Here is a 24,104-nt window from a genome sequence, read left to right on the forward strand (position 1 = left end):
AATTCATTTGTCACTGAGACGAAGTTTTTCATTTTGGGTCCCCGTAAATCCGTGTGTATCCCATCTGATTTTTTAGCGAGTATTATGATTCTTAGAATTAACTTCATGCATGAATCTTCAAAATCATTATATTATATTTACCGGTTACCATACCTTAAATAGATTCATATGCTTCAAGTAAACAATCGGAGAGCTTCCAGACGAAATGTTTACTCGAATGCTGATGTCAGAAGCGAGTTATACTTAGTAATAGATAGGTACGGAGAAATAAAAAACGTTTGCCGGGATCCGGATAGCGACGTTACAAACGTCACAGAAGGGACGGTCTACGTAAACCTCTATGATGTTTTATATCTTACAGAATTATTTTGAACATTATGGTTTTTAATTACTCTATGACGATTTTCAAAGCGGCCATTATATGCACAGAGCGACAAGATTGTTTTGTCGCACTGTCGCGTTATTCTGTCGCATTGACAATATAATTCTGTCGCATTGACAATATAATTCTGTCGCATTGGCAATATATTTCTGTCGCTCCTCGCATTGTTGCATTTGCGGGCTTGAATTCAATTACCCTTTTTTGTAGCCATTAGTAGTTTTTATATTTTTTGTTGCTGTTCTGAAGATTGGTTCAAGTGCTATTATATATCGAAATAAAGCGCTACTTCAGTGATGGAATCTACTCTTTCCTTCTTGTAGGAATTTGAAATCTCTTCATGTCAACATCAAATATTTGAGTAAGGTGGATCGCGGGGTATAAATTGAGGAAGGAATATCACTGAGTTTTTCTATCAGCAGAGTAATTTTTGTTTTTATCAATTGTTAAAAAGTGTTGTGATTTTTTACTGATAATGGAACTGTTACTATTCTGTTCGTTTTAAAATAAATGTTTCGTGTACGAACTTAACTTGTGAAATTACATTGCATTACAATGTATAGAACATAGCTTCATTTAAAAGCGAATTAAAAAAAAAACATACCGTTGACGATTCGTTGTTTTCTCGATTTCGCAATTGACAGATGAATGGAGTAAAGCAGGTAACTCATATGAATAAAATCATATTTGCATTTATTTCCAGCAAAACAACAAGAGGTCGATGGTTTATAAACAATGAATTATGTGTTGTGTTGTTTAGGTATCGTTTGTCAACACATGATACAAATATGAGACCGTGGGCTACATCACCTAAGATGTCAATGTTACAATGGAATACAGAGAAATGATATTAGTTTTAGATTTTGCATTTAAAATCGTGACATACAGAACCTGTATTCATTACACATGGATATAAATTGTACAGTGACAATACCTTCTGATGACCACCAAGAGTATAAAAAGCTGGTCAGAACATGGCGATTATTCAGAAAGAAATGAATGATGTGTTATGATCTTATATCTTTTTATAATTAAAGAAAGTTGAAATAGTGACAAAGAGTTTACACAGGTAAAACAGATATCAAATGAAATAGCATCACATCTTATTGTCTTCTTTTGTCTGATCAATTACTAGAAGTGGTTATAATTCGAATATTTTCCATAGTTATAAAGATGTCTCTGTTACATATTTAGATTTAAATTCACTATTTCGTCTTAACATCTGACTTGACAATCTCTCCCAAAACTTGGTTTGTGCTCCAGTCAATTTGTCCAAAGTTGTGTTACTTTTATTTGGCCATCGTAAAGGACGAATGATTGTCCACTTGTTCCGGATAAGTTTAGGAAATTCACTCTTTTTAATATTGTTTAACAAAATGAAAATATTCAAATTTTCTCGTCCGACACGAAATGAGTATTCATAAGTTAATCTCATAGCAAATGTTGTCCACTCTCGTTCTAAAGAAGCATAGCTAACAACAAATACAGTTTGACGTGATGAGTCTATCGCGTCCATGATGTTATCAGCTATGCCTCTACCTGGTATAAATGTTTTATCCTCACAGCAATATTCAATTTTTTGCTCATCCAACCGAGGCGCTAATGTGTTTCTAACCCAACTGTAATCTTCGTCACAATAGGAGATATATATATCATTTGTGTATTTTGTAGCTTCCGTCGGATTGCGGCACAACAGTCGTAACCACACACTACGTCGCCATGCCTCTCTTGTTAGAATACCAAGCATAAAGAATATAAAAGTTATAGTAACAGAAACGATAAGCCACGTTTGAGAAACACAATGCTCTTTGAATTGCTCAAAAGTTTCCAGTAACTCTGCTAGCGGTACCTCAATTCCTTTTGGCGTCATACATAAAAGTTCTCGTTTTTTGTATATCACATTAGATGCTTCTACCCAGGATAGGAAATCTAGATTTTCACAGGTACATACAAACGGATTCCCATGTAACACGATTTGAAAATCATTCGATTTGATTTTCATTTCATCAAGAAACGTATATTGGGAATAATTTAATGTAGTTATGAAGTTATTGCTAATATCAAGATTCTCTAATACGGTTAAATTGTGTAATACCTCTGTAGGAATCCGGTCCATGAGATTTCCAGAAAGAATTAGATGTTTGAGAGTTTTCTTCTGATCTGCGAACAGATGTTTATGTAGGAAATGCAGGTTATTTGATGAAAGATCGATGAAGGATAGATTTTGAAGTCCTTTGAATATTGCGGGTGTGTTCCGACTAAGAACGTGTTCGATATTGCATTGCTTTGCAGTAAGTCGAGATAGAAGAGGCATTTCTGCAAACATATTTGGATGTACTTCTGAACAGTCGACTCCGGATATGTCTAATTCCTTTAAATGGGTTAGTCCTTTGACAACTGCATAGTAACAGCTAAAAAACTTTTTAGAATGACCTATCTTCAACACAGTCAGATTATTTTTTGCTATAGTCATATTAAATAAAGACCCCGATAACGAACTGTCAGTTATGTCTACATATGTAAGATTTGTGGGTAAGAAATATGTTCTTTCTCTGCTAAAGGTACTTCGCTTTAGATGGATACTCATCTTAGTATACGTTGCCCGTAGGCGAGTTAATGAACGGAAAAGACCCAACGTTATAAGTGACTGTGGCAAATAGAACATATTATCTGAAACATCTAGTTCTTCTATGCATGTTTTAGTAGTCCATGCGGTAATGGCATCTGTGTCTATTGTTGAAATAGCATTACTTATCAGATGAAGTTTCTTTAAACAAATTGTTCCCATGTTAAACATATCTGATTTCATAAGATCCTCGCCAGTAGTATAGATATGTCGAAATCCTATGATTGAAAGTGAATCCATTGTTCTTTCTCTGACTCCGTAAAGTCCCTGAATGGCATCATGGATTGTCAAAGTTGATGCTAGAGTTCTCCACATTAATGTAATAAGATTTCCAAAAGGAGCAAGTGTGTTGGTTTCGATCTTTTGGAAAGGTGCTGTGATACTTAGTGCTTTTATATCTGATCTTTTAATACCGTGAAATGAATCATTTAATAAAGACACGGTACCACTGCCTTGAAAGGATAGGTATATATTTGATAAATATATTTGGTTCAAAAATCCTTTTCCAAACACAAATCCTTCAAAAATATCTATAGAAAGAAATTCAAGATTTGAAATGGCTTACAAAGCCTGTCCTGGATACACTTTACTGATATGGAAGTTATTTCTTTGAATTTTTAATGTCTTCAGCTTTTTGAGAGCTTCGAAGACATGTATATCCATAGATAATTGTTCTAGTTTGTTGTGTGTGAGATCAAGTTCCTCAATATTAGGGACGTTATCGAATGCTCCGGATGTGATCCTTACTAGTTTGTTTCTTTGAAGATACAATATCGTTAACAGTTGCAGATCCGGAAATGAACCCCGTTCTAGAGAAGTAAAGTTGTTGTTACTGAGATCCAAGACCGTCGTATTTGGGGGTAAATCCTTAGGTACAACGAACAGACGACATCCGGAACATATCACGTGGGTCTCTCCAGGCATTTCACTGGTGTTACAGCAAACCGGAAGTGCATCTAAATGGTAATACAAAAACATTCAGTTTTGATCATGGCAATATATAATTAATGAGTGAGGAATACATAGGTCATTTATATAACTATTAATCTTGTTAAATATGGTATGACATTCAACGAAATACAAAACGTAATGGAAATTATAGCATTTTTTTCAGAAATCACTTGACATGAATTTGAATAGGTTTAATCAAACCTTATGAAAAATAACGCAAAATTTTCGCCCAGTTATGGTACATATAACTTAAACGAGACAACCAAACCTAACCCTATTTTGAACACATGCAAACATAGCATTGATTGCATAACGCCTACCCTAAACCTTCGGTAAATTAACAAGAAATTGTCATTAGACAATTTGATGTGCTTTATATCGACAAGGAATTATGGTCAATGTTATTCATGTTAACAAACTTGGTACTCATTTTTTTGCCATGTTACATGCGCAATAACAGATTTCTAGGCATTCCAATACTCTTGTTGTTTCAAGATATAACGTTTTTTGGTCTCTCTGACCTTGAATGAAAGTCAAGGCCATTCATTTTAATAAACTTTATAGTCATTTATCTCGGCATATTACATGGCCTATATCAGGTCTCCTGGTCTGCCAGAACTTGAGAAGATATTTTAATGATTTTTATCGAACAATCTTAAAGTTTGACCCTTATTCCAAACCGGATGTTGACGTTTTACAGAAACGTGTTACAAAGCTGTTTGTTCCATTTTTATTCTACATAACATTTCCAAAACAAAAGGAATTTATCGAGCTATTAACGATATATAGGTCTAAGTTTAAAATTGCATTAAATGTCATAGCGGCTATATTGAATTTTGACCAACATTTAAAATACTGCAGTCAGACCTTGACCTCATCTCATATAGTACGGTGCCATGATCACTGGCGTATATCTTACCATTTTGGAGATCCTTTGTACACAATTCTGAATGCAAATAATAATAAAAGACAAATAAAACATAGGTCTGAATTAAAAGCCTAAATTATCCCCAAAACTCACGATTCATTTTTTTGGCCTACAGAATAAAAATCATTACATATGACTTTATTATATCGATAATATGCACTATAGAGATCTAATATGCATATATTAGTCTAAGAGAGCACACATGATAAGAACTATATAGTTGCATAATATACAAAGATATAAAAGACTGGATATGAACCATTCTTTGTACAATCTATGGTCACTCTTCGCTATGTGCCCCGCAAAAATAGTCGAAATAAGAGATCCGAATGTATTTTATATAACAAGCTGTTGTAACAATGAAAATCACTTACCAGATGAACGGAATATCCACAATGTACAGAACGTAAGTAAGGTGGATATTGTTGTGTCTGCCATTTTAAATGTCTATATATCAGGAAGTATTTTACGTACCTGTAACTGTATATTTAATCGACCTTGAAGAACTAAAATTTGATGCTGTGTGCCAAATGTATACACCTAGCCATACGTAAGGTAAGGGAGCACAGCATTTATGCAACACCTAATATGTATCCTTCAAGTTTATGAATCACTAATTATCCAGAAACACGCTTACTCTAGGATTTTACGCTCTGAATAGGGGAACCCCCCTACCTAAACAAAGCATTAGTTTGAGCTGGCTGCGTACAGATGCATTTGCGATTGTTTTGATGGTGTTTGTTTCACCTGTCGCTGGTGTTTTGATGGTCAAGCTCGTCGAAATATAACTAATGCTGAAAGATGGCAAGCAACAGGCATGGTACAAGGTGATCTTACACGTTCATAGAAAATTATGTCTTGGCGAAGGATCCATTGGAGTGACGAAAGCCGTTTTTACTTCCCGTTGACGGAAAGGTTTTTGTTTGAAGACCGAGAAATACGGCTTACGACCAGAATCACATTCTGGGCACGACAACATACAGTGGTGGCGGTCTTACTGTTTGGAGATGCTTTTCTCTGAACTGTAAACTACACTTACATGTTCTCGATGGCACTGTGAATGTGCAAAGTTACTGTGATCATATCCTGCAGCCCTTAATTGTTCCTAATTTCGATGTCCATGGGTTAGCAGATCGTCCCATCCTGATGGAAATTAAATCTACGTAACACATCCGGATTTTGTACAGTACTTAATGCGTCTAACATTCCCTCAAACGCGTTTTAGATTCGTTTGCGTTTCTTTCGTTTAGTTTCGTTTGCGTTTTGTTTCGTCGAGCGTTTTTCGTTTGCGTTTCGCGTTTTCGTTCGTTTGCGTTTTGATTCGATTTCGTTTGCGTTCGTTTGCGTTTTGATTCGTTTTGGCTTTCGTTCGTTTTCGTTTGCGTGCGTTTGCGTTTCAATTCGTTTACCGGATGTTATTCATTGATATTTGATTAAGAATGGTAGACTGCGCATGTGTTGGCTAAACTAAAAGTGGAGTCAAATGACGGTGTAGGCCGATAAATTTACGTGTTCAAAACAATGTAGCAAACATACACAAATATTTTTTTTAATCCTTTTGTATCTAGACATTAATTACATTTAATACGTGTAACGTACACACATTGTTTGATAGTAAAGATCATTTGTATACCTTTCTGCAAGGACTTGTATAGCACTATCTTTACACGTGTATGTGCTACAGGGGGACAGGTACAATGTACTTGTAACACCCGCGGGGCTCGATAAAGTGGACTGAAGGATTACAGACAGGTGTGAACTCACACCACAGGACGCCGTATATATACTGCTGGTCATAACTCATGTCATCACTGGTGCATGCATTATAAAAAAAAATATATCCGACTCATCACTGTTAGCATTGAATCACGTTATTTTCTAGTGATACACAATATTCTAATAATAAAATAACACAATTAATTTCTATAAAACAATATGTGTGACGAATTCAGAGCAGACTTATAGATACTAGCATTGATTGAAGAATATTTGTACACATGCATGTTTTATCATTATTTTTAAAATCACGCTTTATAAGTTAAAAAATGTATTGATGCTTGGATATATATGCGTAATCACATACTTATTGGTAAAATATTTATAAGAATTGCATATTTTCTAACACGATATATTTTTCATAATGATAAATCGTACTAAATCAAAATTGCGAACGTAAAATAGACATCGCTTTCAGAATCCGGATCACTAAGCTACCGTAGTCCCGATCGACATTTATGATTGCATTCTGGTCTTCCGGTCACGCTTTCACTTCGTTTACGTTTTTCGTTTTTCGTTTGCGTTTTTCGTTTTGCGTTTAGCGCTTGACGAAACGCGTTTTTCGTTTTACTCTATTCGTTTTTCGTTTGCGTTTTTCGTTTGCGTTTTCGTTCGTTTTCGTTTAACATTTCGTTTGCGTTTTGCGTTTCGCGCTCTTTCGAGGGAATGTTAGACGCATTTAGTACTGTACATGCATATCCTTCGGATAATACAAGATATCCTCATAGATATAAAAATGTTATTATTGCACATCCATGTGAATTTCCGTCCATTTTGTGCTTTACAATAACTGACAAAGTCAGGTTCTTCAAAAATAGAAGTGCTCCCTAACTTATGGCCAAATGTATAGTGTGTTTAACTGTATAGACATGAACTGTATATTCGCATATGCAAATAGCAACTTATATATACAAATGTATATAATGATAGAGTGGCTCTTACATTTGAATACCTTCAAATAGCATTTTGCACACATCACACCAACTACGCATTTCTACGCATGTTCATATCTCCTTTATTTTTGAGCTATCGGGATACTGTTTACATGCTGGAAAACTACAGAAAATAACCGAATTTTGCTAGTAAAATAAAAATCATCTGGCAACGTTTTTTTTCTCTTTAACTGAGTTGAAAAATCATGTCAAATAAATTCCGAGCATTTTAAATTGTTGACGTCGTGTGTCAGACAGCGTATCTCGAAATATGCAACGAGTAGCAATAATTAACACTTATATTTCAGTTTTGGTAGTTGATATTGTCAATTTTATGACATTTAATGACATCATTGTTATAATCAAAATTATATTGAAAGAATTCGGCTATAACTTTTAATTTTCTCGTAGCTTAAATACATGTTATAAGTATCATGTGTACTACACAGTAAACTTCGACGAAATCCTAATACAAAACAAACAAAACATCTATTTACTATACATACCAAGAAAACCTAGAAATCACTGGTCAAAATACTCAAATGTTTAATTCATAAGATTCCAAATTAAGTTTTCTAAAAATCAGATAATTTCGACGGAAATCGCGGTCCGGTACAATCTCTAACTTTGACGTCATCGGAACAAAACAAGCACCTGTGCGATGAAGATGGGCATCGATTTTGAGTTGAATCTCTATACGGTATAAATATAGATAAATTTAAACAAGAAATTTATTCAATTTATCATTTAAATAATGAATTTTGAAACATCGTTTTATATATGTGACGAAGAAAAAGAATATATATGGGATTCCATTTCGGAACAAAATCTGACACGGCATGTTGATGTGTCGCTTGAATTCGGTCAAAGAAATTTCAAACATATGCATCATTTTAAATTTGCAGAAACACTATAGAACACTATCCCAATGTCACAATAACTATATTATTAGTGAGTTTAAGTGTCAATGATGACTCATCTCATTTTTGTTTGAGAGAAGGCAAAATTACATAGATAACATCAGTAGCGTGATAGCGCTTTTATAAAGACTGGTATGCGTGAAGGACATTTCAATGCGTTTCACAACTATGTTAAAGGGTAGCATTACATAACATGTACGATAGCCCGTTTGAGCAGTCCAATTACTACTTCCTGATTGAAGTAGTACGACCATTTACTCTGAAGTAGTTGTAGATTGTGCATTTATCTACTTCAAGTAAACGGTCATGTACTCTTTATCAAGTGTACATGCAAAAAACGTCTTCAATCAGCGGGCCATCGTAAAACTGAGAACCGTGTCTAACGCATTTATACAATGCAAGTTAGGACTGAAGGCTTCTCTAAAATTATATTCAATCCTGGCATTCAATGACGAGGTGCCGGATTAGCATTCAATGACGAGGTGCCGGATTACCACGGATTGGAAATTTTGGTCATCCGAGAACAACCCGCATTCTAGGGCTCTATTACGTCATGATGCCGATGTTAACACGGTGGTGATACGAAGCCGAGACGAACCAGACCGGTCTGTTTACATGTAATCACGGTAACCATCCGGTTGTCTCCCGACAACCCACCGGAATGTGACGGATGATTCACGGACAGTCCGGTGCACTACGGTTTGTATTGGTCTCTACACGATTATTTCACGGATGAACCCGGTGTTGATACGGATATTCACGGAATTCAATCCGTAGATACCAGTGTTCTTTTAGAGACCGCAGAATCAAACCAAAAATAGATTCCTGGAAATCCCCTTTTGGGCACAAGATTTCATAGAGAGGTGAATGTTTCGGAGCCTGCTGATTGGGTATTCAGGGCGCATCAGTTTCAAATGTTTAATGTGTGGGTTGGGCAATACATGTAGATGTAAAATATGTAAAGACATTTTAAAATTCTGTCAAGTTTGTGTCTGACAGGGGGAGGTAATCAATATTGGAATTTCATGAATATTTTGGTCAATTTTTGGTGCGGAATTCAACATAAGATGGCACTCCCCACATAAAAGTTTAGCAAGATGGTAGATCATAATTTCTTTTTATTCACAGGTATGCGAGATGCCATTCTTCAAAATTAGTGACAGGTGACCAGACTTGAAAATTCCATTTAACCTGGACAGTGGCAAACGTTAATATATCGTAGTTAACAGCATTGCCATGCCGGACGGTCCCGGATATTGCGGGGTGCATACACGGCTCTTACACGTTAAAGGTGGATTGTCACGGACTATGCTAGAGTGATGGTTCGTGTTAAACTGGCGTCTCATCCTTCAATTTGTGAAAGGAGTTTTAAAGTGAATTCCAACCCGGTAGAAACAGAGAGGGTTCTTGCGCAGCGGATAAAGCTATACCTTGAGTATTGACTCGTTTTTACGAATATACAAATAGTGAGGCTCGTCTCCGACATAATCAATACGAAAGAGACATATTATGTAATATGTCCTCGGATTCCTTGTGTCCTTTTGGTTCCTCATAGTGGAGGGAACATTCCTGAAATGTAATTATACTTTATACTTAGAGCGTACCATACATTAAATGCTATAATTCAGAAATAAGATTCTGGATATTTATTTAAAATTGTGTTTTATTGAAAACTTGCAGGTACATCAGTAACGACTACATGTATATGGACATCATGAAGTGGGTGATTTTTTAGGAAGATAACCAATCTCCTGTTATGAAACCCAGTTCATCAATATTTTCTAATTGAATTTATACTGTTGTGAACTTACACAAGTTATTGTTTAAAAAAAGAAAACATGACGAACATAATGTATAGATACATACACATGTATATTTTATATTCATATTTAAAGCAATTGAAAACGTGTACTGAAAGTAGAGAAAAAGTGTATGTATTTCTTATCAAACGTGCATGTATAATGTAACCAAAATCCGATGATACAAGAAATATGTAATCTAGGTATCTACAATTTAGACAAGACACAATACACATGCATGTAAACACAACATGCCTTTGGCTCTATAGATATACAGATACCTCGGTATATGTGTAACACAGTAAGTAGTATGCATACATACATGTGTCTATATACAATGTATCATGGATACATTTTTGCATATCCGGCCTTCGGCTGCCACTTGCCGAAGGGTAAATTGCGCTCCATTGCGTAATCGTGTTCGTTTTGTATGTCTTGATAAAGGGGCAGATCGCCTCGAAAATTTGACAATTTTGTTTTGTCCACACGGTTGGAATTACTTCCTTGTCTCATATTTACCATTTGAAGTAATTCGTATCCAACAGACTTACGTTTGATTGGATCCCGTGTCATCTGGAAAATCCTGTTTATATTACTTCTTTGACCCCTATACAATTTTTCTATAGTGACAAAGGCCTGTGGTAAATAACACAAGTGTATATGTTTGTAGATACAGCAGTGTATCTATGAAATGGGCAAGACAAGACACATATAAGAACGGTGCAGAGTTTCGGCAAACTAAACAAGACACAAAACACAACCACTGCAGTATGCACACATATGAAGAGTACTACATTGCAATTTTGATTATATCCAAGGGTATATTTAAACCTATTCATCTGAACATCTTGATTTCGAAACACATACGCTATCGGATTACTCCATAGTATTACGAAATAGAGAATGATTTATATAGAATATTATACATGTAATATTGACACATATAAGACCCGTGCAAAAATATAAAATAGTTAATGTTGCTAACAGTAACGAGTCAAACAAAACGTTGTACAACAATATATAATATAAAAATATGTCCATATTTTATTCGACTGGAGGCCCGCATAAATGTTCCTATAAGCAAATAATTGCATTTGTGTATATGCACGCATTCAGTTGACATGGTAACACTTAAGAGCCAAAAATAAATAATTTGTCATGAAATTGGACCATATTCTCTTTAAAAGTGAATATGCAAGTTGAAAGGTAACCAAAATGATTAATATGAAACAGTTTTGCTACAGCTAAAGCAGGACAAATACAGCGCTAAACAAAACATTTAAAAAAAACATCAGTTTAAATAATTCTTGGTAATCATGGTAACAACCAAAGCTAAATTGAAAATGTGACATTCATCTCTTATTTGATGATATACTTGAATATTAAGTTGTTAAATAATCATATAAATCACTTTCATTGGCTTAAGAGCTATAAATGCAAGAAACTTTAAAATTTGTGTGAAAGTCCCAATTTCCGAATGCTATGGCAACGTCATTAATGCAAAAATACATGTTTTCATATAAAATCTGAAAAGGGTGTGATCTGAAGTTTCTAAATATATATGTATGTGTTTTTTACCAAACGCCTTGGTGCAAAAGGGTGAAAAATCACTTTAAACAAAATATTGGAATTTCGTGAGTTCCACAAAAAATTCTTGGAAGTAAATGGATTGAAGGTCTCGGTTCAGTTCAGTATATTTCTTAATCATCATTATTTCAACAATATGGCAATATTTGATAAAATGTTATCCGCAAGTATTTTTATCAAAATTACAAAGAATAACACTTCCTTATCGGTCATTTTGTCAAGTTCAGTCGTTGTTTAGGTAACATGTGAGAATGTTAGATGAAAAGAACTTAAATAGTTGTAAACAAAACTGTATTAGTTTGATACAATGTACTAGTATATCTGTAAGGACTTTGTTTCGTATTTTACACTTTTTCTGTGCAAAATAAAATAAGACATCCATAATAGTGTACATTTTCGACCCCCCCCCTCTTCTATACACATAAACTTGTACAGGTGATTTGTTACAAAGAACACGCTCACATATCATAATAAAATGTATTTAAATGTCCCTCACAAACAAGCGCGCTATAGTATCACGAATGATTTCATATTAATGCTCAGTCAACATTAACGGATTCCAATATACAAGCTGCAGTGTTTCCCGTTACACCAAGACATTCTTTTCTCTTATTCATGTTTGTGTACGTCCACGAACTAAACGTAAAACGACAGATACAAAAACACCAACATAGACGCTGTGAAATCCAATAAGTGAGATATATTGATTTGGAGCGTCCCTTTTGGTTTCTTCTGAAGGATTTCGTTTATTTTTTTATATTTTGATTTTAGATATGCACTGATCACAAAGAGCACTTAAAATCATATGCTGAAAGATAATTAATGACTCAATATTCCGGATTTTGAGGATATCTTAGTAAAAAATATTTCCACCCTGTAACATTCCTTAATATATAAAGAATATGCCCATATCATGTTTATACCTTCGGTATGTGATATTGAAATCATAACTATATAAAAAAGCTGTGTTTTCCACAATAAAACGCAAAATTAAAAAAAAAAAAAAAATCCGGACCCAGTTTTAGTGAAGAATTGAATCCAAATAGTCGTGTGTTTTTTTTTTTCTGAAAAAATTGATCTGAAGAAAAATCGATTTAAAAATTGACATATTTGAAATACGAAAATCCAACAAAAAGTATACCTCACCATACTATCTTTTTATTCCAAAATGTGACCAATTTGCTTTTTACTGCCCCTTTTTGGTCTGAAAAAGTTTAAATAGGCCAATCCGTAACACCTTTTAAGGTTTTATGTTATTCATTTATCCTTGTTAGTTTTTTGTATTTATTATCTTATTAGAGCATACAAGATAACACAATAATTACATATCTTGATGATTTTATTTATTTATTGCATACAATATAACAAACCAGTTGGCATGCTAGGTCTGACCTCAAACTTTCAAAAAGAGTCTAATTCAGCAGGAAATACATCTCTTTTTTTTACATTATTTGCTCTGTGTGATACTGTATTGTAAAACCTGTAAAACGTAATAACAAAATGAAGCATAAAGTAAGGTCTTTGTGTCGTCCTACCAGGAAGTACAAATCATTTGTAAGGGTGACGACACCGGACCTTGGTAGAGGTAATTACACACAAATGTCTGTACAAACTGAGTACGCTAGAACTTAAAATGACGTGTCAAACGGGTTTTTTAAAATATATTACATAAATTCTTTCCGTTTTTTGTTTGTTTGTTTAAACATACGTAAGAAGAAAATTACTTAAATGTTTCGAAAGTATCTAGGAATTATATAAGTTATCCTGATTAATATTTATTGTCAATTTACTCCTAATGAATGACTAGAATGCTATGGAAATGTAAGATACTAGAATGATGTAGACCACTTTGTTAACACTTTTTTCTATGATATGCGACTACACACTGGCACATACACTCTACAGGTTAACAGACCAGCGTTCAATCACTAAAAAATAGACCATACGTGTGTATTATTTACAAAGGGCCCCGAGGACAGATTGTATTTCCTTGGACTGTGCGCAGCATACCAGGATATCAGAAATTCTACGAAAAAACAAACTCCGAGAGAGTAATATAGACAGTCCTTTATATGACCATCCAGACCACTTTACTCAACTTATACTGAATTCGTCACACCCGTCGATTGTGCAGAGGAAAACAAAAACATCAGATGAAATCAATCGCATAGAAATCATCAGGAGAGAATACTTTCACCAGATACACAACCGTAGGAATTATCTCCTAAAGCGGATGGATACAGAGGGAACATTACTTGCCAGACCTAACCCGATTAATATGAGCTGCGGCCAATCCGTAGCTGTAGATAGTCCCTTAGTATTTTACATTATGTGCAGTAATTACACACAGCTTTTAACCATGAATATTGACCATCGTGCATAACTCCTCACTATGCTCATAGTGCTTTTATACATCTTAAAGGAAGATTTTATAACAGTATGGCAGTTAGGGACAACTACGCTTTTATAGAGGTGCCTCGCCAAGTCAACGAGGGAATTTACGATATAACAACAAAAACATTTGGCCTGTTATTTTGATATAATGTAAGTAACTATCAAATAAATCTTGCTTGAAGCTATTTACTAATAGTTTTTTTCCAGTTAGTTTATCAATATCCTTTTTTCAAGTTAAGTCTGGAGTTTTCCAGTTACACCCTTTTCCTGACCGTCCAAACGCTTTAAGTTGGTATTTATTATTCCGTCGATGTAGTTAATAAGTGAACGGAAGACATGTGATAATCATCAAAAATCTTCGTGACGTTGCTAATGTTGTAAACAGACGACGGGACGAAACCAAAATCCATTACGATTTACAAAAACGTTAAGATTTTAACAAAATCATTTGACAAGACAACAAAGATATTTTACTGATTGTCGTAGTAATTGTTTTTATTTGATGTTTATTGTCACCTCACAAATTTTATGCGAGACGTAAATTGTTTGTCACGTATGTTTCTATTTATTATATTTAGATATATTGAATTTCAGTAAAACGTCGTTGAATATAATGTTGTCTTAATTTCCCTGATTGCGTGCGTTTTGTTAAGTTTCTTTTATATTGGTTTTCACCGAAACTGACCCTCTATATGGGTGACGTCTTTATTAGTTTGGCTCCCCGATTAAATGACACTTCCTAGTTGGTTAGGATACGACATGGCCGATGCAGTGGTTGTAGTTTTATTTTATATTTTATGGATTGTGCATTATTCCGGTGAGTTATGTTTGTAAGGTAAAACAGTATTATTATGATTTAAGTTTAGTTTAAATGTAGTACGAGGGATATTTTGTGTGTATAAGTAGTTTACCTGATTATGAAACAACTTCTTCCTGCTTGTAAAAAATGTGCAAATGGCTTGTAGCTTCATAGTATGCTAATATATTTTATCAATATCTCGATGCTTAAATGTTACTAACATTTTATAGCGGTATCATCTATGTGATAAATGTAGTTTAAGTATCAAACTAATTTGATATCTTATCCTGCAACATACTGACGGATAGCTACTGCCGGATAAACTTGTTCTGTATCCGTCAATACGAAATTCTTTGTCCGTCAATACGATCGCGTGAATTTCTTACATAACTTGACCCAGAACTTGAACCATTAGGTGAATGAAAAGTCATTCAACCCGTTTAAAAAATACGTCACATTCACCAAAATGACGTCATTTTTACGACATCGAAACTCGTATCGCGGTGTCGTTTTTGGCTCATGACATATTCCACACTCGTTTCGAACGAAAACAAATAAATAAGTAACAATTTGCTTTCGTTTTGAATGTCATTATGGTTGCAGGATTAACAGAATAAACGGCTTGTATCTTAGGAAACAGGTTTTATTTTGGTGCTTGACACGAAAAGCCAAGATGACTTGGCAAAGTCTCACACCATAATAAACCTTGTATGGTAAAATACTAACCAAAGTCTCACGCCATAATAAACATTGTATGGTAAGATACTAACCAAAGTCGCACACCATAATAAACCTTGTATGGTAAGATACTAACCAAAGTCGCACACCATAATAAACCTTGTATGGTAAGATACTAACCAGATAGTCTCTATACATGGTTCTGTCAAGTGAACAGGAATATATCAACCCGAATTAAATATTTTGACTTGTCAATCTGAGAGCTTGCCCTGTCGATCTGAAAGATCTAAGTTTGATTACTTTCTCCCGTACTTAGTAGGATGAAATATGCAATTTTACTAGCTTTCCAGCATTTCTAACGCGCCATTATCACACGAACGTCGTTATGCGTCAAATTTGATTGCGTAATCGACAATACACGCTGCGATTACGCCGCATGTATTGATGACGTCACGTACTTGTCTAGTGAGTGGGATTTTTCTTACACACGCTTGTGTAAATAGGTTTAACCAAGGGATAGCTCTATGAATTATGGGAGAAATACCAAAACGGTATTATGTATGTGATAAATACAATGTCTCTTATCAGAGATACCATACCGGTATTATGTATATGATACATGTAATGTCTCGGTATCAGATATACCATAGCGGTATTATGCATAGGATAAATGTAGCGTCCCGGTATCAGACATACCATAGCGGTATTATGTATATGATAAATGTAGTGTCTCGGTATCAGACATACCATAGCGGTATTATGTATATGATAAATGTAGTGTCTCGGTATCAGACATACCATAGCGGTATTATGTATATGATAAATGTAGTGTCTCGGTATCAGACATACCATAGCGGTATTATGTATATGATAAATGTAGTGTCTCGGTATCAGACATACCATAGCGGTATTATGTATATGATAAATGTAGCGTCCCGGTATCAGACATACCATAGCGGTATTATGTATATGATAATGTAGTGTCTCGGTATCAGACATACCATAGCGGTATTATGTATATGATAATGTAGTGTCTCGGTATCAGACATACCATAGCGGTATTTTGCATGGGATAAATGTAGCGTCCCGGTATCAGACACACCATAGCGGTATTATGTATATGATAATGTAGTGTCTCGGTATCAGATATACCATAGCGGTATTATGTTTATGATAATGTAGTGTCTCGGTATCAGTAATACCATAGCGGTATTTTTGCATAGGATGAATGTAGCGTCCCGGTATCAGACATACCCTAGCGGTATTATGTATATGATAATGCAATATCCCGGTATCAGACATACCATAGCGGTATTATGTATATGATAAATGTAGTGTCTCGGTATCAGACATACCATAGCGGTATTATGTATATGATAAATGTAGTGTCTCGGTATCAGACATACCATAGCGGTATTATGTATATGATAAATGTAGTGTCTCGGTATCAGACATACCATAGCGGTATTTTGCATTGGATGAATGTAGCGTCCCGGTATCAGACATACCCTAGCGGTATTATGTATATGGTAATGTAATATCCCGGTATCAGACATACCCTAGCGGTATTATCTATATGATAGTGTAGTGTCTCGGTTTCAGTATACCATAGCGGTATTTTGCATGGGATGAATGTAGCGTCCCGGTATCAGACATACCCTAGCGGTATTATGTATATGATAATGTAGTGTCTCGGTATCAGACATTCCAAAGCGGTTTTTTGCATGGGATAAATGTAGCGTCCCGGTATCCGACATACCATCTTGGTATTATGTACATGATAAATGTGGTATCTCGGTATGAGACATAACATATCGGTATAATGTATGATATAAATGTAGTTTATCCCACACCTATTGCTTACTCAAAGTAATAGACAACAGAATATTGGCTCTGTGTTTAGGTACTATATATATATAGTTTATGGCGGAGAAATTTTATGACGCATTATAGGGTGGTAAGTTTCCTTGAATGTAGATCGAAAACAAATGATCACCACGGTATAAACATACAGCTTAAGTTATGGGATAAATAAGTTCCCAAAGACTTATTTATATTTATGCCGGGACATCTTAACCACACGATCACCGCGGCCTCGAAATCCATCATGTAAGAATATGTATGGTCCGGGATCCGTATCTCAAATGTAGATTATGGTTTCAAACATGTTATCAATGTAAGGTGTCAGTTACAAATAACAAAATGTTTTGTGTAAAATACCGTTTACAAAACCAATGTCGGCGGAGAGTGAAGCGGTCAGTTAACCACAGCCAGTTACAGGGTTTGTATTTAATCACGAGTATTCTTATGTAGTATTCTCACCAAAAATACATTATAAGCCAATCACATAGGATCAAATTTAACGCCAAGGCTGCATAAACCAGATGTTATTAGTTTACCATGTGATGAGAATGACGCTTTCATGTAGTACAATACAGTAAATAACCAAAACTAACTATACCGTACTAATTTGATAAACATATAACTTGCTGAAGTTGCTAATATTCACGTGGAGTTTAAATTCCCTCAACACGCAGAATAGCACTAACTCGTGAAATTTAGATCTTCGCAAAATTATTCCAAAATCATGATTTTATATATCACATCATTCCAAGTGAATGGCGTATTTAAGACTACAAAGATGATTCGCGAAAAGAAACAACCATAATAAATTAAAACAATAAGTATCGAAATGTACAACCGAAAAAATAATAATTATACAGCATCAAATGATTTTCTTATGTAATTGTTAATTATATTGTCAATGAATTTTAAAATATTTCACATTTCAGATGCACTTCCAATTTGCTGTAAAATCACAACTATACAAGGGGAAAGTCACGTGACATGCTCCGGATGTCGACTGCTTGTTATACCTCAAGATTTACCAACAAATACGACGGTATTGGATCTAAGTAACAACAATTTGAAAGGTTTAAAGCAAGGCTCATTTCCACAGCTTCTACATTTAAAAAAACTGAATCTTCAAAGAAACCAACTCGTTAGAATATCTTCCGGAGCGTTCGATAGTGTTTCCAACGTTGAGGAACTTGACCTTTCATATAACAAGCTGGAACATCGTTCTATAGATTTTTCAATTTTTATGTCTTTGAAGCACCTAACAACATTAAAAATGTACAGAAACAATTTCAATTTGGAAAAGATGTATCCCGGAGAAGTTCTTTCAACTCTATCCAATCTTCGAATCTTATTCCTAGACATTTTCGATGGCTTCGATTTCAATACAGGGTTTTCAAACCTAAGTCAGTTACAGAAGTTATATCTGTTTGCAACATGGTCTCCCGGTGTGTCTTTGAATAATACTTCATTCCTTGGTTTAAAACAAACAAACATAACATATCTAAGTATAGAGGGATACATCGTATATATGGAGAAAAACTTTTTATCACCATTTACAAGACTTACAGATTTAAACCTGAAAAGTTGGAAAAGAACCATTCGTGATGCACTTCGAGGACTCTACGGAATAAGAGGGAGAACAATGAATTCTCTGTCAATTACAGACTTCCGTGAAAGATTTTCTCGAAGTGTGGTACTGACGAAAACGGATATTTCTTATCTTGGAACAATATGTGTCAAAAAGCTATCATTAGTTGGTAATGCCATTTTTGCAATAAGTACTAATGTTGTAGTATCTTGGAAAACTAAAACGTGTATTGAGGTTCTCGATATTTCAAGAAACCAGTTCGCTTCCGGACAGTTCTTATCTCTTCTGGTCCTTTTCTCATCACTGACTCATTTTTACTGCTTGTACACTGAGCACATTACTACAACCGTCACACGAAGCGCTATGATTTCAAGAAGAACCACACTGTTTTTACCAGCAAGTCTTATTTATCTTCAACTGGCATACAATGACATATCAATGACAATAGAAAACGCAACCATAGCGAAAGGTAACAATCTCCAAGTAGCTGATATCAGTCATTCGAGCGGCTACATTATGTGTTCCAACGGACTCATCAAAGGCCTAGTACACTTGCAGGTCTTAAACATTTCAGGATTTCACTGTTCAGAGCCAAATCCAGACATGTTTTCGTTCCTTCCAAGTTTATCGCAGCTGGTAGCCAGTAAATGTCACTTCGGAAAAATCCTTGCCACAAACATTTCTTTGTTTAAAGGACTTAATAACCTTTCCTACCTGGACATATCTTTGAATGACATTGACAGACTACATATCGATATGCTACACGACCAGAGCACTTCTCTCAAAACTTTAATTCTTGCTGGAAATCACATGGATCGAATTCCTCATGACATACTTAAAAACTTAAATGCACTTGAGTGGCTCGATATGAGTAATAATCAGATGTCTACACTCACAGAATATGAATATTTCCTACTGGATGAATTGAGATTGAAATCGGACAATTTCCAAATTGTGTTATTTGGAAATCCTTTAGTGTGCAACTGTGATAATTTGGATTTCCTTTCCTGGATATCAACAACGCCGGTGGTGTATAAGAAAGATGAATTGGTGTGTTCTACCGCAGAAGGTAGACGAATGAAAATATTTGAATTCCTTGAATCATTTGACCAATTCAAGGAGCACTGTGTTTCTCAGAGTTGGCTTATCATATCTGTCACTCTTACAGTAATTTGTTTTGTGTCGAGTATCCTAGCAAGAGAGGCATGGCGACGTAGTGTGTGGTTACGAATTATGTGCCGTCATCCTAAAGAATCTTCTAAATATACGAACGATATCTATATTTCGTATTGTAGCAAAGATTCCAGTTGGGTGAAAAATACATTAGCACCCTGGTTGGATGAGAAACAAATTGAATTTTGCTGTGAAGATAAAGATTTCATACTAAGCCGATACAAAGCTGATAACATCATGGACGCTATAGACTCATCACGTCAAACTGTATTTGTTGTTAGCTATGCTTCTTTAGAACAAGAATGGACAACATTTACTGTGAGGTTAACTTATGAATATTCATTACAAGTTGGACGAGAAAAAATGAATATCTTTATTTTACTTGATGACATTAAGAAGAGCGAATTTCCAAAACTTATTCGGAACAGCTTGACAGTCATACCACCGTTACGATGGCCGCAGGAATGTAACACTAATATGGAAAGAATGGCTGGTGCTAGGAACAAATTTTGGGGAGGATTGTCGAGGTGTATTCTTAGACGAAAATCGGATTTTAAAAAAAAACACCCACATGTGACAGAGTCGATTTCATAATGCAGAAAATGTTTATACATAAATGACCTTGTCATATTATATTGTGAAAACGATTTCAATTGGAAGGTTAAACATAAGTGCCATGACTATGGAAGAAAGAAATTACTTTTTTGTGTCATGATAAGTATTGTTTACCTGGCCATTGCGATTATATTTCAATGACATTTCATGGCGCGGTTCTTTGATGTTTGCCACATACTTCCGGCTTTTACGACGTAAATCTGCCAAAATGAATCAATTCGTCAGGAAAGTCGTCCCACAATTTGACCCGGAAGTAATGATACGAATGTAAAGAATTCCACACATAGTACCATCATACATGTGTAATCGAATTATGCATGTACCCGTACGTGTTTTCGTGTTAACTAGTATTTTATAGAATAACTAATAAAGCGAGAATATAATAATTTTTGGCGTTTCAATTAGGCTAACTATACATATTCTAAGTACTTATATACATTATAACATTAGTAATATACATTATAACATTAGTAATATACATTATAACATTAGTAATATATATTATAACATTAGTAACATATTTTATAGCATTAGTAATATATTTTATAACATTAGAAATATATTTCACAGGTTGTATCCTAAAAAGAACACGTTCAAATATCATAATAAATTGCATTCGAATGCCTCTAAAACATGTGCGCGTGTTATCGCGAGTGACTTCATATTAATTTCCGTAATTAACATAAACGGATGCGCAAACACTAATCATTGTCTAAAAGCCGTAATGTTACCCTTCACACAAAGAAATCTCTATACGTGTACGTTCACGGAATGTACGTGGGTACGACAAGTGCAAAAGACACAAGACTTTCGGATGTATTTTGTTTTCTGCCTTACAGAAATGTCTTAACATTATCATTTTGTAATTATTCTTTGATGATTTTCTAAGGTTATGGAAATTTTCAGATGTTATAGTGTGTTTGCGCTATCAAACTATCCTCTATATATTAAGATAATTATTTCTGCAAATTCGTTTTATTTCATAAGCTTTGTGATAATATCAAATAAAGTACAATTAAATTGTAGTAAATATATTTAATTGTTTGGTATTTGTGATGGGACTGAAATGATTTCGGAGACAAGACAAACTTTTTTTCTATAAACAATGCTTGTTGTTTATTCATAACGCGAATGAAAATAACGACAACAATTAAGGATCGTTTGAGATGTCGTATCAAAGGAGTTTGAAATTGATTTGGTGTTTAGATATAGGACTGTCTTTCAAGATATACACATAATCAATAACTTGAATGTTTTTTAGAATTTTTAATGCCTTTTAATAACGTTTCACGGTAAATTTATTCTGTCTTATCATCGATACTTGATTCATCCAAAGAATTTTTTTTTATTATCATTTCAAACTACAATTAAATATAAATCTGGGTGAAGGAATATGAATTTGAAACTATGATGATAAGAGCATTCTTCCTTGATGTCGTTGTCTGATATCCGATACTTCCACTAGGTCAGCCCTTATCTCCTTGAGGTTGAAAACGAAAGGTCTAGTGAGTCATTTGGAAAAAAAACACGAACACAATACAACCAACCAGTCAAATATTGTTAATTCGAACGCGGCATGAAAAGTGAACTGCGAGATTTCCGATAGTTTGCTCTTACAACACTTAAATACAGATATAGCTTAGATCGACATCGATACAAATATCTTGAATTTTAGGGACATTGTGGTTTATGCATTGCATTTTCACGATTAATGGGTATTTTTACGGCGAAAATTCTTTGATTATTGATCTTGACATTTTTTCGAGATTTCCGTTATTCCTATTAGCCCGCAAAATACATAAATCCAATAGTATGCGAAATTATATTTGAATATTTCTTTACGGTAGTCGAATGTTCGATCTTCAAAGGTATTCTTACTCGTGTTTAAAGTTTCTGGATGTAATTATATATTGTGTAGATTTACATTGACAATCGGACAAAGACTATAAACTCTGTATGTACGTCTATTAAATAGATGAGAGTAATATTGAATCAATTGAATCAAATATTAATTATTATTAAAACATAGCATTCCTTTTTAAGCTGATGGGATGAAATCATCGGATTGGCATATCCATACTTTCGCTTTACTCCATGATACAAGTATACTTAAATATTACATGCCATATATGCAGCGTCGTTGTATATTAAATGTCCTCCCGTTTAGGTATTGCTTATGACGAAATGCAACGAAATTGGTTAAGATTTGTCTATATCCGATTTAAAAAAATTACTTTGTTCGTTCATTTATATAACATTTCCAGGATGAAGTAATTGAGATTATAAATGTATTTCTTACATTACTATATTACAACCGAATAAACTGGTATTGCATTTGGATTTAAAACAAATTACAGATTACCTCCCTTTCCATGACGTCATTATTTTCCTGAGCAAAATTGACGTCGTTTTCTCTGAAAAGTATAACATTAAACACACGGTCAATCAATACCTACACATAAGGACAGATAACTCTTTATTAAAGTCAGAAAATTATAGAGATGTAAAATGAAAAACAGATGAAAAATAGAATATTAATAATTATTAGATAAACACAGAAAATATACATACAATTATAGTGAATTTACGGCCTTTTGATCACATAAAAATTAATTTAAAGTCACTGAATCATGTTGTTCAATATTCCCTGAATGAAACACCCAAAATGGTATATATCAGATACTCAAAATATTTATTCCCTGCTAGAAATACATAGACAATTTGCACACTTTCAAAAGTCCGAATATACCCGTTTGATACACCTAACGTGTATATACGTAACTTTATGTTTCTTCATGGTGTAATTAAATCTTTTACAACACTTCCTTCGCCATTGTATAACGTCCACTCATTATACACTAAAAAAACCTTCATTAAAAGCTCAGTATATCAATCTGATATCTTCGTGCTCTTACAACTATTTTAATTTTATATATTTTTTCCAGATATGCAATTTATAAACATGCCCTGTCGCAAGTTCGAATCCCATGTGGGGCAGTTGCCAGGTACTGACCGCTTGTCGGTGGTTTTTCTCCGGGTACTCCGACTTTTCTCCACCAACCTGGCACGTCCTTAAATGACCCTGGTTGTTAAGGATGT

At 34.4% G+C, this 24,104-nt stretch overlaps 2 protein-coding genes across 2 annotated transcripts; one reads left to right on the forward strand and one right to left on the reverse strand.

Moving 5' to 3' along the window:
- Positions 1 to 1,051: 1,051 nt before the first annotated feature.
- Positions 1,052 to 6,979, reverse strand: LOC138335235 (toll-like receptor 8). The gene is given in 2 exon segments (XM_069284226.1): positions 1,052 to 3,961; positions 5,259 to 6,979. Coding segments are annotated over 2 exon segments (2,481 nt in total). The 5' UTR covers positions 5,323 to 6,979; the 3' UTR covers positions 1,052 to 1,544.
- Positions 6,980 to 14,992: 8,013 nt separating this feature from the next.
- On the forward strand, positions 14,993 to 21,974 carry LOC138335233 (toll-like receptor 8). The gene is made up of 2 exons (XM_069284223.1): positions 14,993 to 15,109; positions 18,562 to 21,974. Exons 1-2 carry the CDS (start codon positions 15,022 to 15,024, stop codon positions 20,982 to 20,984), a joined length of 2,511 nt encoding a protein of 836 aa, XP_069140324.1. The 5' UTR covers positions 14,993 to 15,021; the 3' UTR covers positions 20,985 to 21,974.
- The last annotated feature ends 2,130 nt before the right edge of the window (positions 21,975 to 24,104 follow it).

This window comes from Argopecten irradians, chromosome 11, assembly GCF_041381155.1.
Source record: "Argopecten irradians isolate NY chromosome 11, Ai_NY, whole genome shotgun sequence".
Classification (NCBI taxonomy): Eukaryota; Metazoa; Mollusca; class Bivalvia; order Pectinida; family Pectinidae; genus Argopecten; species Argopecten irradians.

What these genes read in the sequence shown, in the direction of transcription:
- LOC138335233 (XM_069284223.1), top strand. Translation starts at nt 15,022, where the DNA reads ATGACACTTCCTAGTTGGTTAGGATACGACATGGCCGATGCAGTGGTT. An exon ending in ATGGATTGTGCATTATTCCG is followed by an intron (nt 15,110 to 18,561) that starts GTGAGTTATGTT and finishes TTCACATTTCAG; the next exon opens with ATGCACTTCCAATTTGCTGT.